Raw genomic sequence first — 26,064 nt, forward strand, 5'->3', positions numbered from 1 at the left:
TCGAAGGAAGCAGGTGGCGATATTCAGGTTCGACCTCTCGCGTGGCCGCCTCGCTTGGTGGCGGGACCTCAATTCCAGGTGACGGACACACGAAAACCGTGCCAGAAAACGTTCGTACGCGTCGACGTGAAGGTCGAGACTATCAGCCCGGTCCTCTGTGGTGTACTCGATAATCGAGATCGAACAGCCAAAACCGGAACGTCGTTCCGAGCAGCGTCGGAGCGACTTGATCACAGTTTCCACTCTGTTAGAGATCCGTGAAGTCGGGATATCCTACCTGCCAGGTGGACTTGTTCCTGGAATTGCTCTTCTTCGTTCAATTCTTCGTTCGTTCGATGGAAGACGGTGCGCGCGCGAACACGAGGTCCTCTGATATTGGCCCTGCGGTGATCATCGGGACCTGGTGATTTCAATGCACGGTGCGGCAGCAACGAGAGAGAAGCTCGTGATATCGTGCGCGATTTTTCCGCAGTGTCTTGGTTTCTCATAGACGGAGTACGATAAAGTCAATAGAAAGTAAATCGTGGAATATAATCGATCGTCGATCGTGAGACTCTGTCATTGAATCGTCAATAAGAAGAAACTTATTAAAAGACGGGACGCATAGAGGAAGGAACGGAAAGTTTGCGAAGAGATGTTCGAGGTGGACCAGGACGATCATCGAGGATTCTTGTGGACCAAGCTAGTGGACATGAAAGCATGAGAACGTGAGTATCCACGCAGATATCGTTCTGGTGTCGACCACGGGGAAAGAGGGAACACCGGCCTTGCTGGTTATATTCAGCTTTTTTTTCATTCCTGTTCGCTGCTCCAATTGTTTTGCCGCTAGAACGACCGGTCGAATCATGTGCCTCGTTTGATACTCGCTTCAGCGAATATTCTTCTCCGAGATATTCTCGCTGATGCTTTGATTATCGGTTTCATAGGCGCACGATTTATTACGTGGCTCTTGTATTCGCGTGATACACGTGTTTGACAAATCTGATGCGCCCCGGGGGATTCTCGCGATTCTCGCCTTCTCCACGGTGCACGGTGAAATCATTCAAATCTCTGGGATGGAAAGGGACGGAGAGTGACGGAGAAGGAGGCGTGCAACGTGTACCAGGCCCCTTCGATGTGCCTGTTCAATGGAATGCCCGCTATTCACCGGTACTTTCGCGCGTTAAGTAACCAGACAAACTGTCGCAAACACGGGAACACGCCTTTTCCGTTAACCTGTTGTCTCCAAACATCGAGCAGGCTTCGAATTCAGACTCGCGGTCCTCATATTCTTCGGTCCACCTCGATATAAGGTTTCTCGATTTCCTTAACGCGATACATGGAGTTACGTGGCTCGTACACGCGCTCTACGTAGCTGTGTGTATGTGCGTTTGTGGGTTTGTGCGCGTTCGTGAGCGTACGCGTGTGTCATTGCATGTATACATACGTATGTGCGCGCGCTGAGCGTAAATACCTAGGAGAAGGTGGGTCAGAATGGGGACACTGGTATTCAAGCGGGCATTATCGAGTGATAAACGACGCGTGGAATGCAATAAATAATTTTCACATGCTGGACGGTACCAATTTTCAACGAATCCCGATGTCACATGCTCGGGAAATCGTTTTTCTCGTTTGATTAGGTAGGAGGTTTAATTTTATAGGATATTCATAAATCTCTGGATATTTGAGAGTTTGAAATATATTTTTTGCTAAAATAGGTTGAGATTAGATCTTGAAAATATACCTAATATAATAATAAATGGTTAATAAGTGCCAACTTTACTTTATAAACACGTAAATTACGTGCTAAGCGTCTGCTGATTAATGGATAAAAGTGTATAGATAAGATTGTAACATATAAAATGTCCGTTTGAAGGCTTTAGATTCTTTACTTAGATTACGTCAAGAAGTATATTGTTCGCTTGCGGTATGATCATCTCATCTCTTTTGTTTTGTGTATCTTTCATCTGAAGTAGTGTTGGAGGTTTTTCAGTATTTCTTTTAGAATGATACAGTGAATACACACGAAATTCCTCTCTTTTAAATATAGGTTTTTAAGATACCATTGCCAATGAACATTCTAGTCGTCCTTGGTTTCTAAACTTTTTTCCAGCCGATACTGTAGCCATGAAAATAGATGAACGAGACAACAAATATGTAAAAAAGAATTTTACGAGAAATATCTAAGAATACTATAAATTTGAAAAATGTGTAGCTTTGATACACAGTGTGTTAATAAACTGACTTTGCTGGCTTATAAAATTACATTTATTTTAATCGAAGGAAATGCACATTTTTCGTATGATATCTACGACCAAATGCATAAATACGTATGTACGTCGATATTTCGTTTTACAAAATTGCGCGTTCATTGGTCACACACGCTTAACACGATGAATGAAAACCGACGAGAGACCGTAATTGGAAGTGTCGCGTTTTACGAGGACTCGTTACGATTTCCTCTTTCGACGTTGCGTAACGCGATTGAAATGCACGTGAAGTCGGCGATCTGTTCGAGCGCGACGGGGACGTTGCGAATTAACGATTGTGAAAAACTAAAAAGCAAGATAAATCCGGAAAAGACGAGCAATGTGGAAAAAAAGAAACGCTGGATGCAGGTGCGATTTACGAGCGTCCTTAAACATTCACGACTACCGGGACGTCATGGGACGCAAATCGACCAAGCTCGTTACCTCGTTAAATCAGTAAATTCCACATAAACGAGGACTATTGTAGATATTTTATGCGTAAAGATTGCGAACAAGTTATATGTGAGGGTTAATAGCAAAAATTCGTGCCTCTGCAGTTAATGATTAATAATAGATTTGGTATAATAATTGAAAAAATGATCCCAAACGTTTGACCTATACCATATGCAAATTAATTTCAAAGTTTCCCTAGATATACATCCTACACCGATTTAAAACGTGTTCGAAGATAACGTTGACAACGTTTCAACTATTTTTACGAATTCACGTTCCATCGATAAAGTTTCCAACAAGCTAGCCTCCATTGTTCAGTCGACGTATCAATCAGATATTTTCAGTGTTCACGGCCGAGTGGCACAAAGAATCGTCGTTGCACGCTAGGATAGACGTTGATAAGCCTAGAACATGTTTAATATCGACAGGATATTCGCGAAATAAAATGCTTTCCCCGACCACCGACTGTCCTACATATGCCAGTTCTCCGGAAGGAGAACTTTCCAGCGTGTCCATCTTCGTCCGCGAATTTTTGTCCTACGCTCATCAAGGAGAGACTCGCAGCGGCAGAAAAAAAGAATCAGTGCGTGTCGTGGCGAGCGGAAAGCCGCGATTCGGTGATGCGTGAGACGAGCTATCCTGCGTTTATTACGGTATTGTTGTGCATGGTCGCTAACGGTATGACGTAATCGCCATTGTGGTCGCTCGCTGCGCAACGGGAGAATTCGGTCGGTGTACAGGAGGAATCGTGGAAAGAAAAGGGAAACCTCGATCGTCGTATCGTAACGCGATTACACCGGTGAAACCGAGGTAGTAATTTGGGAAACACGCTCCACGGTTCATTTAGAAAGTTTCCAGTATGATGCGTGACTTCGTTCGAAAGAAGATACATAATATGTTTCTTTACGTTCCTGTAATTTCGTGACGCAATCGTGCATTAATGTATAGAAGAAGATTGTATGTTTTTAGCATTACATTTTGTAATTTTGTGAATAGAATACTTTCGAGCATGGTCAGTTGGTTTCATGCTCGTTTCTGGTTATTTTGGCTCAGTAGTTCTTGTCGTCACAGCCATTGAGACTTTTTTTGGCACCGTTGGTTCTTTTGATTAATCTCTAATATCACTTTTTATATCGTCGTTAAAAATAAAACTCATTATTGAGCTTATAACGTGACTCAAAGAGGATACAACGTCGAACACGCAGTTTTGCCTTCACGATCATTTTCTCAGTTATATCGCAATCATAGCGTTAATTGAAAATCTAAACTCATCATTAGAAACACGTTAAAGACCTTCTTCTATAGAAATCTCGTTAACAGAATATGATTTCTGCTCGTGGAAATACAAATTCAGAATACAATCGAAAGAATCTATCGAAATTCGAGCGGAGCTTGTTCAAACATCGTAATATATGCCAGAAAGCAATTATCGCAAGGCAGAATCAACGAAATCGTGGAAAATCACGAATTTCGTATGCAAACGAATGAAATTCGATGGAATCGTAAGTTTCTCAACGAGAATTCATTATTTCTGTCTATAAAAAGCACAGAATCTTTTTTCCACAGTAAATAATTTCCTCGAGTATCGTATCTAGAAACATACGCAAACGAACAAAATTCGATAGAGTCGCAAGTGGCTCAGTAAGAATTCGTTAATTTTATCTAGAAAAAGCGTGATAATATAAAATTATTACTTCTATCTATAAAAGCGTAATAATTTCCTCGAGCCTTCTGAAGCAATCGTAAAGATGGACATGAACGTAGAAAACGATGAACAAACAGAGTGGAATGAAAAAATGCGATTTCCACGATGTGATTGTAACACGAAATCTGTTATCTTTCGAACGAAGCGTTAACGAGGACGTACGTGTGAAAATCCCGATATGACGTTATATGTCAGACTTGTGTACCGTGAGCTCGCGAAATCTGTTGCAATTATCCGTTTGCTGGTCGCCCACTATGAAAAGTATTGGCAACGAATCGTTGCAAAAGTCGACAGGAAAGTGTCGGCGGTATTGGTCATTCTTAATAGCGCTAATGTGTTTATAGGTTTATACTTTTTAATCGCTCACGATCGAGATGCTATCGGTTCAAGTTTTCTGTTAGCTCTTTCGTTTCTTCCTATCTTGTATATTTCTGTTTTTTCTTTCTCTTTTTTAAACATCCTGCAGAAGTAATTATTGAGAGTTAAGAAACAGACGCGGTCTGATTCGTTTGCACGCGTTTTGCATCGAGGTAATTACCGCCAATTAAGGCACGCGTTTTCAGCTTATGAAACATATTTTACACCTTTCTGCATTTTGTCGTGGAAACAGAAGGAAGATACATTCTCTATTGCAAAAACAACGGTATACTTACATACATACATAGTTGCCTCATCATTTAACACAAATAAATTTTATTCTTTTTGCAAATCGACCGTGAAATCGCATGAAATCGAGCCTTGTTTTAATCCCGATTTTAATCTTCACCTTAACCTTCGCCCAAGTCTTTACCAAAATTATCATATTATAAAACATTCAATTTAATTCTCTTCGTCGTTCAATTTCGCCTAATATTGCGACTGATACGATAATTTTCACTTTCAAGGTCGTATGCGGTATGTTCCACAGCGAGGTACAGCGCTGACTGAGGACACAGAAGAATCAACCAGGAAACGGAAGAGTAAACAAGGGGATCCTGATCGAGGAAGACGATGTATCGGCCGAATTTTTACGAGAGCACGTGTTTGAGATGCGCTCAGACCGTCTACCAAGTGGACAGAGTCGGTCCACTAAAGGACTTCACGTTCTTTCACGCGGGTTGTTTCAAGTGCGCGATCTGCGGCACTAAACTGACCCTGAAGACCTACTACAACAACCAGCATACGATCAACGACAAGGAGGTGTACTGTAGCAGCCACGTTCCCAAGCCAGGTCCAGGAACCTTGGACGGATCTAGTGTAGGCATTAGGTCCGCGCTGAACGTACCGAGAAGCGGTTACGTCAATGAACAGATCAGAGCTGGTGGCGCGTCGCCGCGGGGAGTTTATCCACCTTGGTAAGGCACTCACCATCGTACCTTAATGCTAGACTGCGGACTTTTATGCAAATTTATATTTTCCAGAATATAATTAAACAGGTAGAAACTTGATATAAAATTGTCTTACTTAATAAGTACTATAAATTATACCTTGGCTATTTTATATATTCTTTCATATTATATGCATTCTGTGTAATTTTGCACTTTTAAATTGCCTACAAATGTATAGAAATCTGTAGTCTACTTGTTACTATAGCGTCTGTGGTACTATAGATTGTTTGCCGAGGCTCGATGAAAGCAGAATTTCCCATTGTTCAATTTTACTGATTGCTGTTCGAGTTTCGCTAGTTTATTCTGTATTTATTGTTGTACTCCTGTAGTAAGATTTCGAAGATTTCTAACATAATTGATAGAGTCTGTGTAAAATAAATTGTTGCTCGTGGTCATTGAAAACGGAATCTTCTGTTGTAATTCGTCCACGTTTCGTGATAGTTCAATGTTTCTTATTCCATAGAGAAGTGGTCTCGAATAATTGATTTTCAACAGGCTAAATAGCGTCGCGATTTGTTAATAATGTTAAACTTCGTGTAGATCTATCAGCGATCCTCTGGTTTGAACAGAGTGAGTGGAAGCTGATAATGATTTCATGTCTTCGGGATATAGAACTTTGCGGTGGATTTGTGGAAGGAATGTGTGCTGTAGACTTGCTAAGCAGGAGGTAGTAGAGTGTGTTAATTTGGTCCACTGAGAAATTGGTCGAGCCTCGGTGAATCAATTAGCACCAGGATAGGTGTATCGACTAGGTTGAAAGTCGTTTGGTTTGATTCGTCTTAGAACTGGTCATAGGATTTTCGTTTAGCCGAAATTTTCTTCTTAAAACAAACCTATTCAGACTCGATTCTTTTTAAATTTCCAGTTTCTATGAAATACATTGTAATTTCAAACAATCAATTTGCGGTTTGTTTCTTTATTAAAATAAATTTGTATAGAAAAGAAGAATCACAGTTACTTTCTTCACGCAATCTTACATCGCTGCACCCAAGTTAGAAAACGCGAGAAACAAATTGGATGGCGAATGATCTAATCAATGCATCCCTTTTCTTATTCCCTGTTACGTTTATCGGAATATCAGTACAACACGACGATTCTTCGGTACTGTTATATGTATCTACAACATCGCAGCAATTCTACGAGGGAAAATAGAAAGAATCTGAGAAATACTGATCGGAATTCACAACGTAACTTCGTTACTAGAATACATTGAACGCAATCTTCCCATGATCGAAGAGACCTTGATTAAATAACAGTAATCATAATAAAGAAATTAATTACACGTAACACGTGTGGCAACTATTTAGTTGCAATTGAAACGAGAGTCCGGTTATTCGCATTGACTTGTTATCCTGTTCGTGTTGTTGGTTCGTGGCCGTGTTACCGGAAACGGCTGACATACCGTGCGGTAGCATGAGGTGTCATCGATTCAGGAAAAGTGTCGTGTTGTGTGGAACGTCGCGGTAACATATAATTTTCAAGTCTAAATGTGGGAGGGACGTGACACACGCGCGTAATTAAGCCGCGGCTTCTTAAGTCGCGCTTGCCGATTCCAAGGACGTGGCCTGATCGTACGTAACCGGTATTGCTATTCCAAAGGTTACGGGTTGAATTACGCTGGGAACGTTTTACTAGCACTGCTAGTAATGATACGTTGAAAGCGATCGTTGAATTAACTTGAGCATTTTTCTCTTTCCTGTCTTTCCTTTTTTCTTCTTATCTTTCTGAATTTTTCCGAGTTTAATATTTTCGCGGTTCGCGAGATAACAGATAAAATATCTTCTACAAATGTAGATTATAAGAGAAAAATGCGACAAGTAGAATATTTTCCTTGATTTTCTGTTTTTAAACTTGTGTGATGATCGAACAGGAGAATTTTATTATGAAAGTGAATTCAAACTGAAGATGATCTGTCAGGTTGAAAAATGGTCTTTTAAAAGTAGCCGATAAATTAGGAAATTTTGTGAAAGCCAAAAGTATAAACGGAGCAATACATATTTTGAAAATTTTGACGAAGGTCACTGACCTATAGATGTTGAAAAATTCGTAATAAATTCACGAGTATAAGAAGTCTCTCGTTTTTTAAGATATTAAATACCTATCTTCAATCCGACTCAATTGAATACACGTACTTGATCTTTGAAATTGAAAACTTCGTAGAAAATGAAGTTTATCGATGTGGCTTTTGAAAAGCTGATTTAATTCTGTACGAACTAAAATATGATCCATATAAATGGAATTCTACTCTACTAGATTATACCCCATTTAAAAAACCACACTCGATCTATTTTCTTTTTTAAAAATCTAAATTATATTACGATTCGTACTTTTATAATATTTTACCAATTGTTTAAAAAAATGTTATTTCCAAGAGATTGAGAGCGTCGCAGAAAATCGCGAATTTCTACGTACGATGCATTTAAAATTCCTTAATGAGAAAGAGAAAATCATGGCTGGGTGAGGGAGATTCGTCACGATAAAGTCGCGTTAAACCTTGTTAAAATTCCATTGTTGTCTGTCACAGTTTGGATTATTCATTCTGGTTTTCTTTTTAGTAATAGAATCGTATACGATGTAGCCGTTAAACGCAAATTGCTGTACAACAGCCCCGACAGAAAATTAACGTGCACGGCTCTCCTTTACGTTTCCTGTGTTTTAATGGCTCTTGAACGATCCGCCGGAAAGTCGATCGACTCGCTTCACGTTCGGTTTCACCACTTTCCCTTCGGTGTTAAATCGAGATCGCCGTTTAAGTGGAGTATAAATGGTCGCGCGGCCTTTTGTGCTCAAACGACCCTGTTAACGGTTTGTTAACCGTGTTCCTTAACCTTGACGACGCACGATTAATGCTTTATTGCCGATTCGATTCATCTTTTACTGGTTTCGATTTCATCCCCGTAAAATCGAGTTTTTTAATGATTTATAAAGGACACTAGATGTTTCGAAGAAGAAGAGAAAATTTGCTTTTTATAACTATTAGTTCGTTCAGTAAATTCGTGCCGCAGTTATACTCTTCGTGATACATTTTCCGAACACAGAATAACAAACGACTGAGATGAATGGTCTTATATGATCAAATTTAGTACAGCGGAAGCATTTGACAGGAGGAAATTTAATTTTTCCATCTTAATAAATTGCGAGCGAGACGAATATTCTTTGTTAATATCTCTTGGAAAATTAACATAAATTCGACTTCTCCAAAAATTTACGTTACAACCGAAGATATTCATTCTTCTGGCGATTTCACGAAATTTTTCACGCGAGAATTGACGCGCAAATCGGTCACGTAACACGGACACTTCTCTACAAGTCTGTCGAGTCCTGAATTTTTTTACCTATAATTATTTGCCACAGAAATTTGCCACAGAAAGTTTGGTTGGCAGTCATTCCCGGGGCCTATATGCATACGTGTTAGCCGAGGCATCTGGTTCATCTTCGTTACATAACGCATCGCCACATTGGCCTTAATCCCGACCAGGTCTTGAACAAAGTGTGAAACCGCGATTGTGCGCGCGAGAAGCACACTTGCTCTCCGGCCGGAATGTCAATGGCTGACCCGATTTCCTTGAAATAACGAGTTCGCCTCCGAGAGATTCATGCGGACGCGATCGACCAGACGATCCTGCGTTCATTTTTCGATCGATCCGGAAAACAAGTGAAATATCTCGTTGCGCGTTAAAATATAAGTGAAATTGCTTTCGATAATTAGACCGAATAACTATACACGTGTACTGCAACAAAACTTTCGTGTAACAGTCTTCGTGATATAGTACAATACCAAATTGAAGCATTAAGTTAAACGCTAAAATGTCCAGCCAGTCGATTTTAATCTATGTTAATCAAGAAGCAGTAGTAATTGGAAGTGAAATACAGTTCTCATTAGCTAGATCAGAATCAGCAAGATTTTACTGCATAGTACATGATGTACCTCACAAATAAGTATAAAACGGTAAAATCTATTCGATTCGGCTTAATTATAAGAAGAAGGAGCGTGTTGTGCCTAAATTAAACGATAGTTCGTTTGGACCAATTCTTTTCGCCAATTACACCCTGCAGGCTATAAAATCGATCAGAGAAAGACCTGTTGCAACGTTCAGGAAGTACCTCAAGGTTCCAAAAGAACCAGTGCAACCTCCACTAAACGTACTAGTATAGAAACGTTACGTAAATGTCGATGGGTCGTGAGAATGTCTGAATTTAATCGTTTGGACCTCTCGAGTATCGAATGCATCTGTTTCCTGAAAATTCTAAAGCCGTCAATTTATACAAGATATTTACTGCTCCTGGAGAAAATGTGATATTCGATACAAATTGAAAGTTTCCCCCTGGTTTTATTAGTTAGACGTGACAAGTATTCCACTTGTTATATTTTATGTCTGTTTGTATATGATATGCATCCTGAATATTTTTCCGAGATTTCTATAAATATCTGCAAGTGTTTTAATACATATGGCTTGGATATGGATAATCTTCTCAAGCTTACGAAAGTATTTAACTCTTATTATACATTTAAGATGGCTATTCATGTTGTACAGTAATCTTTTTATTAAATATATGTTTACAATGAAAATCTTGTAATCTGTATGTACGTTCTCAGATTAGTTTTATATTTGACCAATATAATTACGACAGTCGTGTCTCATTATGATGTTAATGAATTTTCAAAATTTTGTACTGTAACATACGATAACGAATAATATAAACACAAAAGTCTTATAATAAGCCATTCAAATGCTTTCGTGATCTGGTGTATATCGTTTTCACCATTGAACAAACCCGCGAGAAGTATACGTACACACATGGGTTAACGCGTGTGCAGTGGAAGAATTTCTTGTAGCTGCGTTTCGCGAGTTCTCTGCCTCCGGCTGACATAAGGAGCGCGCGCGTGTACGCGACAAGGACAGAATGTTCGAATACAGAGAGAGAAGAAGAAGGAGAAGAAGAAGAAGCAGCGGCTTCAGCCGCAAGTGAATGAACCCCGGAGGAGAGAACGGGCGAGAGAAGGCGTAACACATTCATTTAACCAGAGACTTTCTGGTTTCTCATAAGCGATGCGGTGCTCGTGCGCGAGACGGCTGTTGTCAGGATTTTTCCTAAGTCGAGCCAATGAATCAGGCTCGTCGGCTTAGGCCCGTGTGGTAATTAGTTCTAGGATGCTCGTTGGAACGCGGTTGAATCGTTGATGAGCTCTGCGCGAAGCAGACTTGCACGTAGGAAAACGTTTCAAAGGCCCCGTTAAAAAGGCTGACCTAGTTCTTCGATGCGCGGAATCATTGAATTTGCATGCTAAATGCCGGAAGCTGCGGCAAATGTTGCACGAGTCAGGATCACGGTTACCAGGAATTTCTTTTCTCTCGGTTCTCTTGTCGTTAAACGAAGCTCGAATCGAGTCGATGCAGCGATTTGGCTTTGCTGTATTTCTTAGTCTTTTTCGTCTCGATCACACGAAGGGAAATCACACCGACAGGCGATACGGTCGAATTATTTTTCCCTTCGAATGATCAAATTTTACGTTCATCATATTTTCCTAGTATTTTTATTTTGACCATGTGAGGGAAAACTGCTTTGGAAAATGACACGACTGGCACACGCTTGTCACGGTTTTTTTATTATTGTCCATTTGAATTTCACCGAGAAATATCGAGTGAAAAAGGCGATATCGCTCGTTTTTGCTACGTTGCTACTTATGGTGCTATTTGATTTATTCGAAAGAAGATCACATCATATAATAACATTACCTAACTAAATTTTCCATCCATCGTACATTTTGATTTTTTGAAAGAAAGATGACATTCTATAGGAGGCAACAACGATGACGACGATCCCTAGTCCCCCTGAAGACCCGTTGCATAATTTTGTTGCAGTTACGATAATGTAGACTCGCCTAATTGTGCCAGGCACCTAAACGGACATGGTTCACCGCCGGCCACGAATTCGTCCCAGCGTGATCTTCATGGGAACGCCGGCGGAGGAACGTCCTCGCCGTACAACCACAATTATTCCGGCGACGGGAGCTACCAGTACGGGAGATTCGACGCGAGCGCGCTTCACATCGCCCATGCCCTTAAGCAGACGGAGCTTCAGAAGGGCTACAGCAAGGCACGCGAGAAGCCCATCGATTATTATCTGGTGAGTCATTCGCATAGTCCGGTGAAATCATTCGTCACGGTCACCGCCATATTAGGAGCGGGTTACCTCTATTCCAACACCGATCTGCCGCGTAATTACGCGAGATATCGAGCTTAATTACCACCACGCGGACCATCGTTTTATCAAAATATTATTACGGCGGAGCCCTCGATTAATTCAGCTCCGATTATCCGCGGTTTGATTAATCCGAATCTTGGTTACTCGCGTTTTGCTTATTTGATATAGAAGCTATATATACCGTCTACCATAAGTATTCGAATAGCTATTGGTTTTTGAATTTTGAACTTTCAAGATGATGAGATATTTTGATATTGGCTTTTCGGGATGAACAATTGTGTTGCGATTTTGCATTTGCACTTTGTATTTGCATTTTGGACCAAAAAAGTCAATATCAAGATACTTGCTGGTATTTAATGTAAATTGGATGTTTCTCTCTGACTTTAGTTTCTACTTATTATAAACCTGTTATTTAAACTGTATCATACGCGCTTTGTAACGCAAAATATTAAATAAAGTAAAATCTGTTACAATCGTTGAATAAGTGTAATCGGTAAGTAGACTAATGTGTGTGTGCTAATGCTTATAATCGACGGTATAAGGCATCGTTATTTTTTCCTGAAGCACTCGTAATAGTTTTTGTTAAATATATATTATATGTTAGATCGCAATAAACAAAGAGTACGTTAAACTAAAGACGAGGATAGTTGGGATATTTATTTCAAAAATATCTGGAGCAAGTTGCTTCAGGACTGCGTTAATTACGTTTCTTGATTAATATAACTTCTTAACGATGACCTGATTACGAGAGTTCGCGTTGAAGTATGGAAAATCAGATTTGAATTTCACGCTTTTCTGGATATTTAGGCAGAATTACTTTTCACCAGTCGAGTCGATAGTAATAAATAACGACTCTTACATCTGCCAGATTGAACTGTCTTGTTAATCACTTAGCAAACCTCTGAGAAATAACGCGCCAAAGCTTTTTCCACTCATTGTAGAAATTATAAACGTACGTATTTCAAGCATCAATCAATCGCTCTCCGAGCAACATGGCGCAATATCCGGTTTCTGAGAGCCATAGGACGCTGCAGAACAAAGTCTGGTATTTCGCCTGTGTTCAGCGGCGCGTGAAGATACTAGGAAGAGTGGAATATATACGATAACCAAGTTCGTTGATTAGTTGGAGCGAGAAATACGCGTTGACAGAAGGTAGACGCGTTTTAATGGAAAATGGTCGGAAGCCCGAATTTCCGATCGCGATGGAATGCGGGCCGGGTACCGGGATTCCATGCCAGCAGCCGTGACTTTCATGCGCGAATCGCTTGACAAGCGAGGAATGTGTACCGCCGCGAAGACGGACCCTACATGAAAATGAGATTGCCGACTTGCTTTTCCCATCGGTGTCGGCGTAGAAGAAGAAGGCCGAGCCGCTAGTCGCTCCACTATCGGCGCGTTTTCTCTCAATCCGCTTTCGCGTGTACATTCAGCAAAACGCCTCCCGCCGGCTACGGCTGTTATTTATAGTATTTCGTGAATGTCAGCCTACCTGCGTGCACGCTCTTACGAAACGAAAGTAGCGTGGGCAACGAGCAGGGTCGTGCACCGTGTCTACGCTTCGTTTCCTTCTGCGTCCCGTTGACGAGAAATCGAAAGATATGAACGTCCTTCGACGTAGTTATTAAATTCGTTCATCGGAGAATTTTTTTTATTAATTTTATTAAATGTATATTAATTATTGATTTATTGATTCATTTAGTAAGCTTGTAAGAAAATCAACAAATTTAAGGGCTATTTATTTTCGTAGAACTAATGTTTTATAGAGTAACACGTGCACCATTTTGTGCAATGACTTATTCTTATTATATTTTCATAATATTTTTACATCGATAACTTTGCGAATCTCTTTCATAGAAACTTTCGTACAAAGTCTCGCGACTTTTGAAACTTACAGTTAATCGAATATTGGCGAATCTTCAAAGATGTTTCCTTAAAAATGAAGCCTTCTACGCGAAGGTTTTATTCTATACTTTATAATTTTGCATAAAAAGCTGCCATCTTCTTGCTTATATCAGGATCACAGAAACACTCTGTATACATATTATTACTAGCCATTTTCATCATACCGCAATAATTACAATTGTCAGTATCTAGAAAAATATTAGAAAATTATAGAAAGGAGACGAAACTGTCTCCAGAGTTTCTTTCATCGCCTGATTTTTTCGGTCGTTTACGCTTCACGCTCGTTGCAATGGTAGCGGTTTCTTACGATCGGACGATCAACTTCGAAATTGTCCGTTCGAACGCCTCGTGAATCGTCAAACACTGGTGATCTGGCGATGATCATGGTTCTGCGAATCGTAGAAACCCAACATGGGTTTCCGTCTTATTGTCTATAGGTTGGGTAAAGAGAACGATCGTGGAAAGTTTACGAGAGGTCGATAATTGGGAAGCCGCGTGGGCAAACCGATCTCGGGCGTGCCCGTCATCCTCTCGAACGTAGAAAGTATGATTCGTTTTAGCTAACGGTCCCGTCGAACGCGCTGCTGGTTATTATCGGTTGCAATAAAATAGAGATCGTTCTGTGTATCGAACTGTTAGAAGAGATTCACGCGATCTCCAGCCTGATATCGATATTGAAATAAAAAAAAAGAACAGTTGGATTTTATGGATTTATCAGAGCGGAATGAATTTTCACGTATGGCTACTGCGAATGGTCCTTGAATAGTACGATGCTTCAACCAAATACGAGTGTGGTAATTCAGTGAAAAATTGTAATACTCCAAAGCGTATCAAATTGTACAACTTGTAAACCTGTAATAAATCGAGCAAAACAATTCTAGCTCAATTAATATATTTGTTATGATATCTTGAATAAGACGGTACTAGAATGAAATATGAATGTGATAACTCAGTGAACAATTGGAATATTTTGAAATATACTAAATTATACAACTTCCGAGTCTAGAATAAATCGAATAAAGCGGGACTAATTAACATATTCATTATAATATCTTGAATCAAAGTCAATAGTAGTTTTACGATACGATACGCGTGCGATGCAAATTAAGAGTGGAACTATCGTGCTATTGTTTTATCTCCTATAAACGCGTCCCTCAGTCAAGGTTTCACGCGACGCGGCGACTCAACTTTCTTCACCTGCTTCCGTGACATCCAAGAACAATAACGACGAACGTCCTCGTGAACATTAACCGAACTGTTGCCACGGAAGAACGCGTTTCCCTTGTATCTTCTTTCCATGACAGCGTGCGCACGCGAAGGAAAGCTCGCGCGCGGACCCAGAATCGCTTCCGCTTGCGGTACTCGCTTACCACGGCTGACAGTTAATTAGAGAATCGTTCCGCGGCCACGGAAGAAGTCGTGTACAGGAGAAGAAAGAGCAAATGAGGGGCGGAGAGGGCCACCGTGTGCGTATCCTGTTTTAAAGAGCGATTGTGGTTCACCTCTCACGCGCCTTCGCCAACAAACGACCCACGGATGTTAATTGGAATCGCTGTTGCGGTCAATGCTGTGTGCCAGAGTCTATCGGTTTTATTCTTACTTTCTTCTCGCTCCTTTTTCGGCCAGACTGGCGGATTGAACGACAGATTGGCGCAAATGGACTGATCTTGCGTCTCGGACATTGACGTACGATTATTGTGTAACGATGGAATTAAATTATTCATAACGTTTTGCTATTAATTTAGTTTTCTATTTTCGTAGACATTTTTGTGGATGTTCGTAAAGAATGTTTCTGTTATATACATGTGATAACCATAAGAATGAGATTCTAAAATTGTACTACCAAGATCGAGCTGTTCTTTGAGTTTGGGATTAAATATTTGTCTTTGTTGGTGTTTGAAGAATTTTAGGAGAATTGTCTATCGGTGTTCAAAATATTCGAATGATCCGAGAATTCTTTAATAAATTTTATACGAATTTTTTCGTTCGCGGAAAAATTAATTAGGTAGAGTATCCGAACTACACGAAGCTGACAATCTTGCGGAACTCTGTTTGAATTTAATCACAGACCGATACAAATCTTCTGTTTACGAACGACGGGATTAGCAAGATGGAATTGAATAGACAGCATACGCTTTTTATCTGTATCGCTTTTTATCAATACGCGCGAAGAACCAGAATCTTATTGAACGTGACAATTTTTAGTAAAATCGACTTTAGCAAAAACGTATTCGCGGATCAAACACGTCTGTCCGTTCGAGGGAAAAGCAAACAGCAGTTGGAAGGTTCGTGACGGAATCTTGGTCACGAACCAGTCACGAAAACAGGCATCAAAAAGAATTATATTTCTTTAACGGCGCTAGCAAACAGATCGATCGAATTAATCCTATTAACGAGATTTCTTATTTTATTCTATTTTATTACATCCAAAGAGAACAAGATCTTTATTAAATCTTTTAGTTAGCACACTAAATAAAATGAAAATCGCGATATAGTTCAACATCCACGAACTTCGAAATGAAAGATTCTATCGAACGTAGAATATGAAACGATAGCAAACGACGAAGACGGTTCTTGGCTATTACAAGAAGTGTTTCTCCAAACAGAAAACAGAGAACTCTATGGTATGGAATGCTGGTTAACCAGTCAGTTGTAGTAAAGTAGTCACAGGAAAGTGCTTCTTCAATGACGCGAGTAAACAGATGGTCCGAATTAATTCTATTAGCGCGCTTTCTCATCGTTTCGTCGATAATTTTTACCGATCCACTCGAGTGCAAACGACAAGATTAACAGAACAAGTAACATACTATGACCATCGATTTGAAAATAGCAACCTCTCGGTCATTACAAGAAATTGTTGTCTCTTTTTTTTTTCTGGAAAAGGCCTAATTGCATCTGTCGCCGCGAGAGGCTGAGGCTCGTCTAAGCAATTTCAGCAAGCACAACCGCAACATTCCTTACTGTACAGGGCGATTCGACCATAGAGATAGAATCTTACGGTTGTATTTTGTATCTCTGAGGTTTTTTATGCAAATAATTTGCTGTTAATTCGCTATAAATATTCAACAAGATTTTATCTTACTTGCGTTATCTACGTTGCAATCTTTTCAATTTTTGTTCGAATTAATTTTACGTGATCCTTACAGGCTGTTCTAGTTTCTTCTCGGTATGTCTTAATACTTTTCATGTTTCAATACATGACGCATCTATAAATTTTCAAATATCTCCGTCGAATAGTTTCATACAACTCTTAAAAACTCTAAGCGTAAAAAAAACAGCTTCGAAATGTCAGTGCTCTCTAACATTGTCCTTATTTGCGGTTATTTCACGCAATAACGTGCGCTGCTATGACGTAACTGTAGCGTGGGCATCTGAGTTTGTACGCGCGACCGACTTGCGCAGGAAATTGCTTGCGTAACGCTATACCAAATTTGAAGAAACCCTTTTTCAAACTGAGTGTCTACCTGTGTTCCATCGGTTACTTTGTAAACGGAGAACGAATCCACTAATGCTCCATCGGTACTCGTTTCTCTTTCCCTTCGATTTGTCGAACGATTCTGGAGCGCGCATCTTGTTTCCAGCCAAAAGGAAAGCAGAAACGCGGCGTGAAAGTAAAGCCGACAAAAACTGGACGACCGTCGCTGGGACGTTTAGGTGCGGCCTCCGCTTTTTGATAGACGAAGAAGATACCTCGGTTTAATTGCGAGCCATCCCCGGTGAAACTCGTTCGAGTTTCTGCTGAACGCGATTCCCGAAACCGATCCAACGAGTTCCTTTAAATTTCCCGCGCGACAGACGAGGAGGATATGCAAAAAATTCCGGCCTTCTTTTTCTTTCATAATTAAGAGAAAGGCCCTTGATGACCCTTTTTTTTTTGTTGCAATTATCAGGATCGAGATGAGCAGACGCGACTCGAGATGAAACATCGCAAGGAGGAGGATGACCTCTATCGGAAATTCGCTCACCATCGTGAGGAGGAAGACAGACGAATTCGAGAGGAATTTAGGGTACGTGCTTCTTTCATCTTTAACCGAACTTAATTCTATCATATTACACGTATATACAGTTCTGTTAATACTGTATTTGTGAACTAGATGGTGCAATCATGGAAATGAATAAAAACGGAGTTAATAGTTGGTATTAGAAAAACATTATACAGGATGTTACAGTTAAATAGGTCACCTAAATATTTCTTTCATAAAATTAAAGTGAAAGTATCTCTTGAACTGATCATTTTCAGACCTAGGTATCTTAATATTTTTGTCTAAAAAATAAAAGAAGACGCACCGATTGTTGTATAAAAAAAAAAGAAAATAGAGTAATTCGTTTAAAAGAATAGAGATGATCTTGAAATCTTGAGAAAAAATTGAGAGCCCCTTCTTGGGTTGAAATTAAATTTGAAGCATGAAAAGTTTGCAACAGGGTTAATTAATATATTCCAATTTAAATTCCAAGTACCTGGAGAAGAAAATCGTTTTGGGAATATCTGGATCAATATCGAGCAAGCTCTGTGATTAAAAAATCGTGTTTCTTAATTGAATAGGACGAATGGGAGAAAGAACTGGAGGAACTATCGGCCAGATGGGAACGCGAAAAAGGTGGAAGAGCCCGAGCCCAGCAATTTCAACAAGAGAAGGAGGACTTGGAGAAGAACATGACTCTTCGTAGGGACAAGAAAAAGGAAAGTCTCACGCGCAAAATGCTGGAGCACGAACGGTACTTATTACCTAATTAAGCTGATTCTATTGCACGCTGCTCTGATTACGTTCATTATGAAATGCAAGAAAGGCAAGCAACACTCTTGGGCTAGCTGACCCACGATTAACCCTTTGATTTGACGATTGTTAACTTCTCCGCGGGAAAACTACCCATTTTCACCTACGAAACTTAGTGTCAGAGACTAAAACAACAAAGTCTTTCCTGGTAATGTAGCAAGTATTTTTTACACAATGGGATTTACATTGTAGAAAGTGGATTGGAGCGTTAGAAAGAAAATCGAGTGAGATTTTTCTTCGTTAGTACTACATTGTTATATTCACGTTCTATATAATTTTGCATTTCTTCTAAGAAAATGTTGCTTTTTGTTTAGACAGCGACAGTCGAGTTCACTAAACATTGAACAACTATACAAGAACTTCTCCTTTCTCTTTCTCAGTATTTCACGAATGAAGTACGATAGTTCTACTTGCTAATTAACAAGTTCCTTCCTGGTTTATTGTATCTATCGATGATTAAGTTTCACTCAAGTAATCTGAAAATTCAGTTAAGTTCTATGAAATTCATTTGGAAAAAAAGTTAACATTCGATAGGCGCAGCTAAATGTTTCGTATAAAAGAAAATTTATTTTTAAAAGTACAGAAAGTGATTTCCATTCGAATCCGTAGACGAGGTATCTCGTATCTTAATGGAAAAATATGCGAGATACTTGCCTGAAACGTCGTATAAATTACTACGTAAGACATCTCGTCTACGTATGCACATATTAAAAAAAACATCCGTGAGTTTAATAAACTTTTCTCGAGTTGTACAAAAAAATAGATACATATTCATGAGCCGGGGATCAAGCGCATCCTACGCAGGAATCATAAAATACGGAGATTTTAGCAAGAAAATATTCCCCCTCGAGAAATATGAAACAGCAAAAAAGAAAAAGAAAGAAAGAAAAAAGAAAAAGACAGATCAGAAGTCGAAACGTTCTTCTTCAAATCAAGCGAATTTTACACGAACATCGTCTCATACGCATATTAAAATGAAAATAAAAAAGATTCATCATTTTAACCACATAACCAATCTACATCTTCGCCACATACGCGTATCAACTAAATTTGGATCTGAAGATATTAAAATCAGAATGAAGTTCCAGCCTTTGCATTAGCATTTTGAGAATTGGTTCTTCGCGATTCGCTGATGAACCGCGAATTCTCGTAACTCCTGACCAATTTTCAGGGCGGCGACCGCAGCATTGGTGGAAAAACAGAGCTCGGAGATGTTGGAGCTGATCAATGAGGCAAGAAGCGAGTATATGCGGCAGGAGAGCTTGTATCTCGACGAAGGGGACGGTTATGCCCAGGAAGCGCCGCCTTTGCCTTATCCATCGCGTGCTCCACCCCCACAACCTCCTGCCCTCGCAAAGTATCACATCTACAATGATCCTCTGGAGTTTGCTGACATGGATCAGATAGCTATTTCGGTAAGCCCCCGTCGTAGTGCCAACCCCCTTTAACACCGTCATCCCCTTGTAAATGTAACGTCGAGGAAGAGTCGAAAGGGGGTGTGTTACACCCGTGGAATTTTAAACGGACAGCTTGGAATCGGTGCGGACCGATATTTTCATATATTCGAGACGGCCTCGCTTTTATCCGGTCTCCGTCTATACACGAAGACCTCGCGTAATCGATTTACGACCTTTCTTTCATTCGAAGGATAGCGAGGAAACGGTTGATCGCCTATGACAACGGTGTCGTGTCGAGGCTATTCGTTATGATACCATTGAACGGTACAGTACCATTAGTGGAATGGAAGGGTGAAAGAGGTATTGTGCTAGTTCTCGTGAATGTTTAAGTTATACGAAGTCGGTGGAAATTGGGTGATGAGTAGAGTGTGAATGATTCTATGAATTTGTATTTTTATGGATAGAACTGAAAAGGAATCACGGTCTCGAAAATACCTTTCTTAACTTTGTTCGTGAACTTAGCTTTCGGAACTTAACTTTGTTCGCGATTTTATTAAAATTCTGTTACATTAGGAAACTATTTAGGCAAAAGTTTATTAAAATAATAGAAATTGTTATTTGGAATTAATAATAGAAATAATTTAATTTAATATGATTTTATGTGTCTTAACATTGCTAAGTCCATCGTTATTATTTTATGTTCTTTTTTTTGTTCTTTTAATAAATCAGGTAGCTCAAGAAGATCAGAAAACATTCACAGATCTGGTACGGCAGTTGGTGAGCAGATGCGGATCAGATATAGAAAAAGCTAGGACGATATTCCGATGGATCACCGTGAAGAATCTAAACACCATGCAGTTCGACGAGAATCTGCGCGGGGACACGCCTATGGGCTTGCTGAGAGGCATAAAGCACGGGACTGAAAGTTACCACGTTCTGTTCAAACGACTATGCAGGTAAACTCAACTAATTTAACACCTCGATGATCTTTCTCACGACACGCCCAAAATAATAATTCACCCGTAAGACTGGTTCCATGTTTCAAAATTATACGAATGGAAACAATAATGATAGACTAGCGTTTCAAACGGACCGGAAGTTTCACATTGGGAAGGACACATTAATCGAACGTATTAAATACAATTACGATCTCCATTATTTCGATCAATCGCATATTTTAGATTTGGTGTTCTGTTTTTCGTGACTCACTTTGCGTATCATATTCTTACAGTTACGCTGGATTGCACTGTGTGGTTATAAAGGGTTACAGCAAGTCGGCTGGTTATCAGCCAGGCGTTTGCTTCGAGGACAACCGATTCCGGAATAGCTGGAACGCAGTTTACGTTGCTGGTGCGTGGAGATTCGTTCAATGCAATTGGGGGGCACGACATCTGGTCAATGCCAAAGAAGTTCCTCGTCCTGGTCAACCAAAAGCTAAGAACGATAGTTTGAGGTATTTCCCTGAAACCTACCTTCTATTTCGAACATTTAACATGACACAGTTTTTTTTTTCAATTATTCAACCTGTTCAACTCTTCGTTCTTCGCAGATACGAATACGACGATCATTATTTCCTGACAGACCCGCGAGAGTTCATCTACGAGTTCTTCCCCCTTCAAGAGGAGTGGCAATTGCTCAAACAACCGATTTCTCTCAAAGATTTCGAAGAGCTGCCTTTCGTGCGTTCATTGTTCTTCAGGTAATGCAACTCCTTCGCCAAATACTCGTTAAAAAACTAAATTCCTTAATTTTCTCGCTTAACAGAGTTGCGTACCCAACCATTTCATTAAAACTATTCATAGCATACACTATCGATCATAAGTATTTGAACACATGCGGATATTTAGTACGAATCGAGTGCTATTCGTTGCTTTTATTTTTTAACTTTTTGTAATGAGTAAATCTATCAATTCATTCGCATTATGTTTTGACGCGAATAAATTAACGAACTTAGAAGAGACTTATAATAGAGAAATTAAAATTTATTAGAATCTTCGATAAATGTAACGAGTAGGTGTCCTATATAATACTTATGGTCGACTATGTACACGGAAAAAAAGAATTTACTCACGTTTTATGTAAATTCGACAGGTACGGCCTCTACTTTCCGGATACGAACACGAATGCCGTTATGTACACGGATTCTACGGGCGCCGCGACCGTCAGGATAGCGATGCCGGCTCATATGCAGTCGTCCCTCATCTTTCACTATAATCTCAAGTTCTACGACAACGATGGCGATGGATACGACGGCGTGTCATTGAAACGTTTCGTCATGCAGGTAACTCGAGATACTTTGCCGCAAAACGGCTACGGAGAGCGACATCTTTTCACGGTTTTACGGGCTAATTATCCGCTAGCCGCATTCGTATAAACTAATTAAGGAAGTGTCATTATAGGAAGAGACCCTTAATAGGAGTTTAAGAATCGTTTGCTAATGAATTACTCGCCAAGTGAAATTAATTGGCCGACAGAAATTCGCAAAAGGCTCGTAGTTAAGTGGGTTCAGGTCTGTTTAAACATCAGCATTTCCCATGTTTATGACGATATTAGCGTTTTCCAATATTGATTTTCAATGTGGCCTTAACGAGCTGTTTGGACAGTCCACGTAATTAGTCAAATTTTAACGATACTACATATCAGGGTACTATTTACGTTTGTACAGTGTTATGTATGGATAACACGAGTTTTGAAATTAACTATACAATTTTTCGAAGAATTTTTACCGTTAGGATATTACATATTAAGATTTTATTCGGAAATTTGTGTTCGTAGTCTGTCGTTGGGAATATCGTTGCGTTTCGTGTGCACGCACCCTGTTCAGGAGCTTTTCTCCTGGATATTTTTGCCAACGCGGTGACACCCAAGGAATACTTAACCGGAGAGCCGATGAAGTTCAAGAGCGTGTGCAAATTCAAAATTGCATGCGAAGAATTGCAAACAGTGATGGTACCATTGCCAGACTGCGCGAGTGGCGAATGGGGTCCAACCAAAGCCACGAGACTGTTTGGTCTCATACCAATAACTCATCAGGTACACAAATAAGGCATTTTTAACTAACAATAATTAAATTTTATCCAGTCACAAGCTTCCAAGGTTGAAAAATATAACTTGAGACACTTTTACGAAAGAATTCCAGTTTTATTGAGAGTTTTATCATGTCAATTTGGAATTGCCAATTTCAAGATTTAAGGTGCTTCTACAAGATATATGTCATTCTAACAAAAGCTATTTTTATAACCACTGTTTTTATAATCAGGAGGCCTTAGTGTTCGCTGGTCGCGAGTTGGAGATCCAATTCCGAATGTCGCGACCGCTGACCGACTTCATGGCGACGTTGCACAAAAACGGAATCGAGGAAAAACGACTCTCCAAATACGTAACGCACTCGATCGCTGACGACGACGTGGTGACTTTCTCGATCAGCTTTCCCGAGGAGGGTCAGTACGGTTTGGATATTTACACCAGGGAATCGACGAGTCCCACGAATGTTCCCCACGACATCACCGGTGAAAAGCATCTGCTCACGCATTGCTGCAAGTATCTGATTAATTCCAGCAAGAGGAACTAGCAACGTCGACTACGATTTCGTATTTTTATGCATATAGTATATATACAATATAACGACTTCGCTGGATCGATTCGATACATGGATACGAAGAAATACATCGCGTGTATAAATTGGTACATGTGATGAGACTAGACTAAAGGTGCTGCAAGTTCTTTTATCATCGTGTTCTTCTCTATTTCCTTTATTTCTATGGATATATTCCTTCTTAACTACGAATTTGAGGAACTTCGAGTGACGTGTAAGAACTAATCTACGAGATTAGCCTTTACTTGCCAGTAAACTATTGATTAAAGAGTCAACTAAAGAGTCGATCAAGGTGACGATTATGCAAGATGATTTTCACGATGATAGCCAAGAAAACAAAGGGGGAAGGTGGTTTTCGAACAAATGGTTCTTGAAACTTTGGCACGAGGAACTTTGAAAAATGTCACCGAATGCGAGAACGATTCCGATCTGACGCGCTACCTCCACGTTCTTCGTAGTTTGTAATAACGATTATTATCTTATTTGAGATGTGTTTGAGGATATAATCATTAGATTGTGGATATTTATGCAATGTTCATGTTTTTATAAACACGACTGTAAGACATGAGAACTTAGGAGAAATTCGTTTCACCTATTAAACATTATAACGAGTATTGCACTTTCGATATTTGATATATTTTTGCATATTACGTGCATTCTATACATTTTTGCATCTTAAAATGTTCCACAAACGCATAAAAATCTGCAGTCTAATAATCTTAGTCGAAGGATAAGTTGTGTTTAATAGGGTCCTTATTTAAAATTCGCCGATTCTTTTGCGCGGCGACCATAGTGTCGTCCGTGTTTCAGCGAGAAAGTTGGCAATTATAAGTTAACCAGCTCTGGAGATCGACCATCGCGCTCCGACCGCATTAATCAAACTTTCTCGCCTCGACTCGAAGCATTAATCCCAATTATCTCGGTCCGCTTTAACTCAATGTCGAGAATCGCGTTTCGTTTTTACGCGTTCGAGATATTTGGACAGAATGGAACGAGATTTCGTTACGCGAGGTGCTTTTATGTATATGGGTTATGCACACGATCCGCCGATTTTTCGATCGGTCGATAAAAACGAGCAAAATTATCGATCGAGATGAACGATCTATGAAAATAAAATTGGCGAGGAATGGTTCGTTTTCAAGAAAGCTTTGTTCTAAAGTCTTCTAAGTTCTTCGTATTCTAACGATGGTATATATAAAGCATTTCATTTTTCCTTGTTGCGAACGACCATAACCGCAAAATTGTTCCACGAAGCGGAATAATTACAGTGGAAGCTTTTTATCTGGATAAGTCGGGGTAAGAATAAGTTGTAAGACGGTTGGGATAATCGAGTATTTTTGACAATAGTTTATTAGCTACTGCCTTCAACTTTCCATAAATTCGAAATAATAAAGTATAAAATAAATACGAATAACAAAATATATAGGAGCAGAGCTCTTTTTTAACCTCCTCAATTGTTCAAAAGGACCTGTCGTTCAGAAAACTAAAGTTAATGTGAAAGCTATGTTCCATTTTTGATATAGGGACTTTTTTCTAAATACAAACAAATGATTGCATATATTCGATATAAGAATACGAGTTCATATAATTAGAGCTAAGTCGAGCATAAGTAAGCTCGACCTCGTATTAATTCAAATAATAGAAGCTTAGATATAAGTTCGTATATCTAAAGCTGAGTATTAGCTTGTTCGTATAAACGAGGTTCTACTGTATTTCGTTCGTCTCTAGGACACCAGAAGGATATACGACATTCCATTTCAGTAATTATGTATCTAGGTTCGTTCAGAGAGATTTTGAAATCACGAAATTTTGCGGCTACGGTGGTTTCCGAAGTTCAGGTGCTATATGTTATTCTGTCAGGATTAGCTGCACGATTCTAGTTATTCTCGTACACGAGAAGCGCGAAAGCGTTGAACTTTTCAAGCGAAAAGTTTTCAGCGGTAAAAGCTATATAATTGTTCATTTTTGTAATATGAATATCTTTTATCTTCTTCTCTCTTCCCCTCTCTCTCCCTCCCTTCCTCCCTCCCTCTCTTTCCCTCTGTCTCTCTCTCTTGTCTTTGTTGTTATTTCGAAGTTATAACAACGCTTACGCAAAGAAAGTTCTCCGCGATTCCTATTACCGGTGGAATAAAGTATAACTCGAGCTTAATATCCTCTTTCTCATTGTTTCATTCTAACGAGCATGTAAATTAATTTTTATACATATTACAGATACGTAATAAAGACTCGTGTTCTTGTAAAGAAAAAGGAAGTAATAAAATCTAATTTTGTGGAAACTTGGCGATATCCAGTTCATGCAGCACAAGATAAACTTGTAATTATTTTTTTATTCAATTATATTTGTCATTAATGTTCTAATTAATTTAAATAATTAACTTATGTATGTACAGTAGCATATGAAAGCATTCTTGTAGGAAACTTTTATGAATATA

The 26,064-nt window shown here is 39.5% G+C and overlaps 1 protein-coding gene across 3 annotated transcripts; it reads left to right on the top strand.

Moving 5' to 3' along the window:
• Positions 1 to 26,064, top strand: Hil (peptidase hillarin). Of its 3 annotated transcripts, none has more exons than XM_069110987.1 (12): positions 1 to 707; positions 5,271 to 5,720; positions 11,618 to 11,882; positions 17,753 to 17,869; positions 18,406 to 18,578; positions 19,809 to 20,052; positions 20,764 to 20,990; positions 21,266 to 21,487; positions 21,584 to 21,733; positions 22,126 to 22,315; positions 22,810 to 23,067; positions 23,294 to 26,063. In XM_069110987.1, the coding sequence occupies exons 2-12, from the start codon at positions 5,377 to 5,379 to the stop codon at positions 23,603 to 23,605; spliced, it is 2,502 nt and encodes an 833-aa protein (XP_068967088.1). In that variant the 5' UTR covers positions 1 to 707; positions 5,271 to 5,376; the 3' UTR covers positions 23,606 to 26,063. The 3 variants fall into 3 exon arrangements, with proteins under 3 accessions (XP_068967088.1, XP_068967090.1, XP_068967089.1); XM_069110989.1 differs by having other exon boundaries at positions 11,651 to 11,882; XM_069110988.1 differs by lacking the exon at positions 1 to 707 and adding an exon at positions 3,473 to 3,491 and having other exon boundaries at positions 23,294 to 26,064.

This window comes from Bombus flavifrons, chromosome 4 (genome assembly GCF_040668555.2).
Source record: "Bombus flavifrons isolate JBK064 chromosome 4, iyBomFlav1_principal, whole genome shotgun sequence".
NCBI classification, from domain to species: domain Eukaryota; kingdom Metazoa; phylum Arthropoda; class Insecta; order Hymenoptera; family Apidae; genus Bombus; species Bombus flavifrons.